The 8,802-nt window shown below is 52.6% G+C and overlaps 1 protein-coding gene, 1 non-coding gene and 1 pseudogene across 2 annotated transcripts; all 3 read left to right on the plus strand.

Annotated features, from left to right (window-relative positions):
- The first annotated feature begins 1,457 nt into the window (after positions 1-1,457).
- Trnar-ucu lies at positions 1,458-1,542 on the plus strand. The gene is given in 2 exon segments: positions 1,458-1,494; positions 1,507-1,542. It is a non-coding gene; the product is annotated as a tRNA-Arg (tRNA).
- Positions 1,543-5,140: 3,598 nt separating this feature from the next.
- Positions 5,141-7,123, plus strand: LOC114699438 (annotated as a pseudogene).
- A 90-nt stretch (positions 7,124-7,213) lies between these two features.
- On the plus strand, positions 7,214-7,584 carry LOC114699431 (ski oncogene-like; the record flags this gene model as incomplete). Its single annotated transcript, XM_028878506.1, has 1 exon — positions 7,214-7,584. A coding segment is annotated over one exon (300 nt), but the record flags the coding sequence as incomplete, so codon positions are not given.
- Positions 7,585-8,802: the final 1,218 nt, after the last annotated feature.

Consider the following 8,802-nt stretch of genomic DNA (forward strand, 5'->3'; position numbering starts at 1 on the left):
ACAAAAACAGTTATTAAGTAAGAATTACAGTGACACTAATACATTTGCATTTGGCAAAATTAGAGAAAATACTTAATTACCTATCTTACCTTGGTGAGTCTAAAGTTTTGTATCTAATTTACTTTTTTTTCTAATTTACCTCTTATTATGACTAAGTAAAACTATAATTATTACTATTTAGTCTTCAACTCCATCAAAGACCCCAGAAAGGTGAAATGTTACCTAATGATAGGGACATCAAGCTGCCTGTACAGCCACCCAAAGTTCCTCTGAAATGTTGGGACATCCAACTATGGCCTACAGGCCTAGCATATCTGACAGACTTTCCTGTAAAGCAGTGAATTCTGAAGGACTGTCCTACCTTGTCTTTGAAAAGTTTGACAGTCACCTTTCTTGTATTCTGCTGGTCCAGTTTGGACAGTAACTGTCAGCAATTGAGGAAAGGGCAGTTTCTTTGCCCTCAGGGCTAGCTTTTGCCATAAAGAAAACAAACTCCATATGGAGTTTCTTTGATGCCCATCATCCTCTTTGAAGTAATTGGTGCTGCCAGGAGCAGATGTGTCTCACTGTCGAGAAAAGTCTAGGTTCTTAAAACATCTTAAGTGCCATATTCTGCAGGTCTTTGAAATGTTTGAAGATTGCCTATTTATCTGAAATATATCTTTGTATGACCTTGGAAACATACCTAACATGACTATAAGTTTGCTATTATGGATGACTATTAATCTGTATTTCTTAATTATGTATTACATTTTTAAATGAGCTGCATAAACATAATATCCTAAACAAGTGTACATACAGTATAGCGAAATTTACTTTAAATTTGTATCAATAAACCAAAATCCATACCAATATAAAATATCCTGAGATTAATAGCTGTTTTTTGACTAAAGTAGATTCAACAATCTATCATTTTATCCCATCATTTTTATGCCCTACCCCCTTTTTTCCTAGTAAGAGATCCTTGAATTTAATCCTTGTTTAGTTTTTTTTCAAACTATGATCAATAACAATTTGTAACCAAAACCTTTAAACAAAGACAAACATCCATAATCCGTTTTTTGGGAATGTGGACATAGTTTTCTAGGCCACTTCCTGTTGATTGGGATTGCTGGTAATTTTGGGGGGACCCTGAGAAAATTTAGGATTAGGGTCAATCCTAACTGGAGTAGTTTGTGAAACTAGATCATCTTAGCCAGGAGCCTTGAAGCTGCTCTGGATGCAGAACTCAGAGGAAATTGCAACAGAGACACTCTGAAATGTTGGATCATCTATCCATTCCCATTGGAGATTTTTCAGGGGTCTTCCTCAATAAAACCTGATTTTTCTTAACCTAGAATGAATCCACAGCCTCTTATTTCCCATGGAAATAAAAGCAGAACTTGTTTCCCAAAGTAACATATCTTTTGACTGAAATTTTGAAGTCAAAATATTTTTAAAATATAAAAGTTGGAGGTGGCTCCGTGGCGCAATGGATAGCGCATTGGACTTCTAGAGGTTGAAGGCATTCAAAGGTTCCGGGTTCGAGTCCCGGCGGAGTCGGAGTGTTTTTTAAAAAAAAAAAACAAAAACAACAACAACAAAAAAAAAAACAAAAAACCTTCGGAGACTGGCTTTAGCCGGGCGGTGGTGGCGCACGCCTTTAATCCCAGCACTCGGGAGGCAGAGCCAGGTGGATCGCTGTGAGTTCGAGGCCAGCCTGGGCTACCAAGTGAGCTCCAGGAAAGGCGCAAAACTACGCAGAGAAACCCTGTCTCGAAAACCCCCCCAAAAATATATATATATATATATATATATATATATATATATATAAAAGTTGGTTTATTTTAGCAGCTTTCATAATCAAATGTCTCAGCAGCTATCATTTGTTCATTAGCAGTCATCAAAAATTTTAAAGACAACACAATGACATACAGTACCCAGACTTTCTGTATATTTTCCATCTTTATGTGGCTTTTTATAATTTTTTTATTACAGTATTTCTCTTTCAAGGACTTTACTATTTTATTCTTAAATTATTTTTATATACTCTCTTCTTTCTCCCAAGCCTATGTATATTTTTTAAACACTCTGTGACCCATTTAGAGTTCTTTTTGTCTGAATCTGTCCTTACTGCATATCTGTAACCTTTTCTGTCTACATGAGAAATAACCCCTGCTATGTAACTTCGATCATGGCACACTGGTGCTGGCTCCTCCCCCTTGGTTCCCTGAGAGTCTAGTCTCAGGGTGGAGGCATGTTTATTACCAGCTCTGGGAGCCATATTTACTTCCCCAACTCTAAGAAGTTTCTGGGTCCATGCCACCACTGAGTAGTATGCCACCTGCTGCTCACAGACTCCATTTAAATGTTGGGTAGCAGGGCCTCTTACAAGAGTTGCCTGTTTTTGCAGCTAATGCTGAGTCAGGAAGCCATCTCTTACAGGAGCTGCGTCTCTGCTCACCACCAGCAAACAGAGCCCACCAGAGAAAAGGCAGCTACCAAGAAGCCATGCTTGATTCCATTCTTGTGTGTCTAGAATACATTTTTAAGCTTTTGTCAGGTTTCATGTGGAAATTCTGGCTCCATTTTAGTATGCCATATGTAATCCAGTGTTTCCCTGTCCCAACTACCTGTTCCCAAATACCTGGCAGCTGCTTCCCAAATTACCACACAGAGGCTTATATTAATTATAAATGCTTGCCTGATAGTTCAGGCTTATTACTGACTAGCTCTTACACTTAAATTAACTCATATTTCTTATCTGTGTTTAGCCACATGGCATGGTAATGAAAGACCCCAGCATACTAGCTTAGCCTAACGCCATTTCGAGTAAGGTCTGAAAAGCACGGAGTGTCTACGGCCGGCCACCTGGCCCCAGAAAAGGGTACTAAAGGTCAGAAAAACAACTTGGAGCCAGACAGCAGGCGTGTCGAGCTCGGGGGGGGGGGGGAAACCACGAGCTGTCCTGAGTTTGAACCTGGCCTCATTTGAATCGTCCAATCAGAACCCTGTAAACCGAGCTCCTCGTGCTTCTGCTGCCCGACCCTATAAAAACCCTCCACTCCAGCCCGCCGGCACGCCAGTCTCTTGAGCCTCTTGAGGGACTGTGTTGCCCCGGGTACCTGTGTTCCTGAATAAAGCCTCTTGCTGTTTGCATCTGACTTGTGGTCTCGGTGTGATCTCTGGGCGAGGGTCTCTCCAGAGGGAAGACTGCCTTCGGGGGTCTTTCATTTGGGGGCTCGTCCGGGATCGGAGACCCTCCGCCTCGGGACCACCGACCCACTGTCAGGAGGTAAGCCAGCCGGCCTTGGTGTATGTCATCTCTGTCCTGTCTGAGTGTTGTCGGTTTGTCTGAATGTTGAATGTTGTCTGTTTGCGCGCCTGAATCGGTCTGGAGTCAGTGGGGCTGAAGGAGCTGACGAGCTCGGACTTCGCCACTGCGACCCTGGAAGACGTTCCACGGGTCTCTGAAGTCCCCTCTGGGGCACGGGAAGTCCCCTCTGGGGCACGGGAAGTCCCCTCTGGGGCACAGGAAGTCCCCTCTGGGGCACGGTCTGAAGTCCCCTCTGGGGCACGGTCTGAAGTCCCCTCTGGGGCACGGTCTGAAGTCCCCTCTGGGGCACGGTTTGAAGTCCCCTCTGGGGCACGGTTTTTCGGGGCCACCCCCGAATCAGAAGAATACGTGGTGCTGGTAGGGGACGGAGAATTCAAACACTCCGTGTCCCCATCTGAGTTTTTGCTTTCGGTTTTACACCGAAGCCGCGCAGCGTGTGTTAGTCTCATTTGTGTTTGTCTGTCGTTTTTTTGTTTTCTGTTTAACCGTTCTCCTCCTAGAAACAGTCATAGGAAGCCGGATCAGCGGATCTCTCCCGCTCCCCGTTCCTCCTGACCCCTCCACCAGCGTATTGTTTCCTCTCCCCGGTATTGTTTCCTCTCCCCGCGTTCTGCCGCTCCGGCGGCGGCGGCGGCGGGGGGCGCCGGTGCGCCCCTCGCCTCCTCCTGTCCCCGCGGCCGCGGGGGTCCGGGGCGGCGCTGGGGGGGGGCCTCCCCTCCTTGCTCCCCGCTCTCCCCGGCTGTCCGCGTCTCCCGCGCGGGCGGAGGGCCGGGGCTGCGCCGGTCTTTCCCCACTGGGTCCGCCCGCCGGTCCGCGGTTTTCCGAGCGCGGCGGCTGCACCCGCGGCGGCCCCGGCCGCGACCGCGGCGGCTGTGCCCGCGGCGGCCCCTGCTGCGGTGCCGGCGGCGGCCCCGGCGGCTGTGCTCGCGGCGGCCCCGGCCGCGACCGCGGCGGCTGCGCCCGCGGCGGCCCCTGCTGTGGAGCCGGCCGCGGCCCTGGCGGCTATGCTCGCGGCGGCCCCTGCGGCGGCGCCGGCCGCGACCCCGGCGGCTGCGCCCGCGGAGGCCCCGGCCGCGACCGCGGCGGCTGCGCCCGCGGCGGCCCCTGCTGTGGTGCCGGCCCGCGGCGGCTTTAGTCGCGACGCCGGCTGCGACCTCCCGGCGGCCGCGCCCCCCGAACCCGCCGCGCGCCCCTGGGTGGGGGAGACGAGGGGAAAGAAAGACGCGAGAACGACCCGCGAAGCTCGCGCCCGACAGCGGCGCGGCCGTGGCGCGAGCCCCGACCAACCTCGCATCGGCGGACGGACACCGCGGCGTCCCGCGGGCCGGCGCCGGAGCGGGCACCCTCGGGCGAGGGAGAAGGAAAAGATCGCGCCCCGCTCACTGAAAGCGCCAGCGGGCGGAGCGGAGCGGACACCACGCGCGGGCATTGTGTGTGCACGTGCAGCGTGGGGTCCGCAGCAGGGAGCGCTCGTGGGAGGTCCCATCCCCAAGGGGCGGAGCGCGGGGCATCGAGCTCCCGGCTCCGGGTCCCGGCAGAGTCCCAGCCGAGCCCGACTGCTGCCGAGGCGGCGGGACGGCGCGCCTGGCGGCCGGGAGGGTGCACTGAAAGAAGGCTGGCCAGCTCTGGTCCCCGCGGCTCCCACTTGGGTTCCGCTTCGGTCCGCGGATCTGCGGAAGAGAGGCTCGGCCGCCGACCCAGGGCACGAGGAGCCCGCCCGCCCCGTTGAGGGAATCTGCGAATTCCCGTGGGCTGTGTGTGGCGGTTGTGCCCGGAGCGCGTCCACTGTCTCCACCGACCCCTCCGTTGCCCGGCCCTCGAGCCCTCACGGCGTGCACCATGAGCGGCGGTGGCGGCGACGACGTGGTGTGCACCGGCTGGCTGAGGAAATCGCCTCCCGAGAAGAAGTTGAGGCTCTATGCCTGGAAGAAACGCTGGTTTATACTGCGGAGCGGCCGGATGAGTGGCGACCCAGATGTTCTGGAATACTACAAGAACGAGCACTCCAAGAAACCCCTGCAGATCATCAACCTGAACTTGTGTGAGCAGGTGGATACAGGCCTGACCTTCAACAAGAAAAAGCTGCAGGACAGTTTTGTGTTCGATATCAAGACCAGTGAGCGTACTTTTTACCTGGTGGCTGAGACAGAGGCCGACATGAATAAGTGGGGCCAGAGCATCTGCCAGATCTGCGGCTTCAATCAGGCTGGGGAGAGCACAGACTCCCTGAGAAACCTTTCTTCAGCCAGTCATGGTTCCCGCTCTTCTCCAGCTGAGGTCAGCGGCTCCACTCAGCACCTGCTCCGAGAAAGGAAGTCCTCCGCCCCTTCACACTCTGGCCAGCCCACTCTGTTCACGTTTGAGCCCCCTGTGTCAGGCCACATCCAGCCTGCCTTGTCCACCAGTGCACCTCAGGAGTATCTCTACTTGCACCAGTGCATAAGCCGAAGGACAGAAAATGCGAGGAGTGCCAGCTTCTCTCAGGGCACCCGGCAGAAGAGTGATACAGCCATGCAAAAACTTGCCCAGGGCAATGGACACTGTGTCAATGGAGTCAGCGGTCAAGTCCGTGGCTTCTATAGCCTTCCCAAGCCAAGCCGACACAATACAGAATTCAAAGACAGTACTTACGACCTCCCCCGTAGCCTGGCTTCACATGGCCACACCAAGGGCAGCCTCACAGGGTCCGAGACAGATACTGAGGATGTGTACACCTTCAAGACACCCAGCAACATCCTGTGCCAGGAGTTTGGAGACCTCCTAGTGGACAATATGGATGTTCCAACCACCCCTCTCTCAGCCTACCAGATCCCTAGAACATTCACACTGGACAAAAACCACAATACCATGACAATGGCCACTCCTGGAGACTCAGCCATAGCTCCCCCACTCCGCCCCCCCAAGCCAAGTCAGGCAGAAACACCTCGGTGGGGCAGTCCTCAGCAAAGACCTCCAATCAGCGAACATAGTAGATCTGTAGCTGCTACTATTCCCAGACGCAATACCCTCCCCGCAATGGACAACAGCCGACTCCACCGAGCTTCTTCCTGTGAGACCTATGAGTACCCAACTCGAGACGGAGAGAGTGCCAGTTGGTCTGCTGAATCTCCAGGGAAGACTATCGTGGGTCGATCAGACAGTGCCAGCTCTGATGACAACTATGTGCCCATGAACCCAGGTTCTTCTACCCTGCTGGCTATGGAACGAGCAAGGGACAACTCCCAAAGTGTCTACATCCCATGAGCCCAGGGCCCCATCACTTTGACCCGCTTGGCTACCCATCCACAGCCCTTCCTATCCATAGAGGTCCCAGCCGAGGAAGTGAGATCCAGCCACCCCCGGTCAATCGCAACCTCAAGCCTGACCGGAAAGCAAAGCCAACACCCCTAGACCTGAGAAACAACACTGTCATCGATGAGCTCCCCTTCACCAAGTCTTGGTCCAGGCTCAACCACACCGCTAACTCCAGCTCCTCCCAGTACTGCCGCCACCAGTACAGACTCGGGAGACAGCGAGGAGAACTACGTCCCTCATCCCCTGTTCCCAGTGGCACCAACAGCCCAGCTCCAAAGAAGAGTACTGGCAGTGTGGATTACCTAGCCCTGGACTTCCAGCCAGGCTCCCCGAGCCCTCACCGCAAGCCATCCACATCATCTGTCACATCGGATGAGAAGGTAGACTATGTCCAAGTGGATAAAGAGAAGACCCAGGCCCTGCAGAAAACCATGCAGGAGTGGACAGATGTGCGGCAGTCCTCAGAACCTTCCAAGGGTGCCAAGCTGTGATAAAGGAGCCGCCGCCTGTACTACCCGGGAGACCATCTCTTGTTTCGTAGTGGGAGGTGAGAAGCGTCTGTGCCTGCCACAGATCCTTAACTCAGTGCTGCGCGACTTCTCACTGCAGCAGATTAACTCAATCTGCGATGAGCTGCACATCTATTGCTCACGCTGCACTGCCGACCAGCTGGAGATCCTCAAAGTCATGGGCATCCTGCCCTTCTCCGCGCCCTCGTGCGGGCTCATCACCAAGACGGACGCCGAGCGCCTGTGCAACGCGCTGCTCTACGGCGGCGCCTATCCGCCGCCTTGCAAGAAGGAGCTGGCGGCCAGCCTGGCGCTGGGCCTGGAGCTCAGCGAGCGCAGCGTCCACGTGTACCACGAGTGCTTCGGCAAGTGCAAGGGGCTATTGAAGTTTTAATACGTGAATACTCCAGTGAGCTAAATGCCCCCTCACAGGAGTCTGACTCTCACCCCAGGAAGAAAAAGAAGGAAAAGAAGGAGGACATTTTTTCGTACATTTCCAGTGGCCCCATTGATCCCTTACCCACTCATCACCAAGGAAGATATAAATGCTATAGAAATGGAAGAAGACAAAAGAGACTTGATATCGCGAGAGATCAGCAAATTCAGAGACACACACAAGAGATCATATGGTGACTAATGCAAGATGAAACTCAGCTTGGAAAGTAACAAGGAATAGGATAAACTGGAACGAGAAAGAGAGAGAGCGAGAGAGAGAAAGAGAAAGAGAACGGGAACGAGAAAGAGAGAGAGCGAGAGAGAGAAAGAGAAAGAGAATGGGAACGTGAACATGAGAAAGACAAGAAGCGAGACAGGGACAGAAAGATGATTAGACAATGTGGGGGTTATGAAAGTTACTTCTGTAAAGCATGGGGATGTGAAACAACTGGTAATACCTATTGGAAGCCTTCATCCACTTGGGACCTCATTAGGGTAAAAAGGACTACCCAAGGAGAAAGCCACTCATGGCGTCCCCTTACCCAAGAACATTGTTGGGGAACTGTCACATCAGGAAGAGATAACACTTACTGGAAAGGGGGGGCCCCTGTATAAATTTCACCTGCAACCCCCTGAATATATCTTTTACTCAGAAGGGAAGGGAGATAACACAAGACTGGATTAAAGGTAAAACATGGGGACTTAGACTTTACATGACGGGACCAGGGAGTCGTATTTACGATTAAGCTTAAAATCACGGAGCCCTCGCCTCTATAGGTCCCAACCAGGTTCTCTCTGACCAAAAGCGCCCCTCTTTACCCGCTCCGGCACCCCCGAGGGCTACCCCCCGACCCAATTCGGCCATTCGCCCAAGCACGACTCCGAATGCTACTGTAACCCCAGTCACCCTCTAGCCACCCAGGCCCGGTATCATACTGGGGTGGTAAGAGATAATTCTTTGAAGAACGGCAGGGATGGTTTGAAGGATGGTTCGGGAAGTCCCCCTGTCTCACCACCCTCATCTCCACCCTTATGGGACCCCTTCTGATTTTATTGCTCCTTCTGACGCTCGGGCCCTGCATCCTAAACAGACTTGTCCAATTTATCAGGGAACGTGTTTCTATTGTTCAGACCTTGGTATTGACCCAACAATACCAACGACTCAACCAGGTGGAAATGGAGCCACATCCCTATTCTTCCCCATGAATGGAGGATTCCATTCCCTGAGATAAGAAAATGGGGGAATGA

This window comes from Peromyscus leucopus, chromosome 2 (genome assembly GCF_004664715.2).
Source record: "Peromyscus leucopus breed LL Stock chromosome 2, UCI_PerLeu_2.1, whole genome shotgun sequence".
Lineage (NCBI taxonomy): Eukaryota > Metazoa > Chordata > Mammalia > Rodentia > Cricetidae > Peromyscus > Peromyscus leucopus.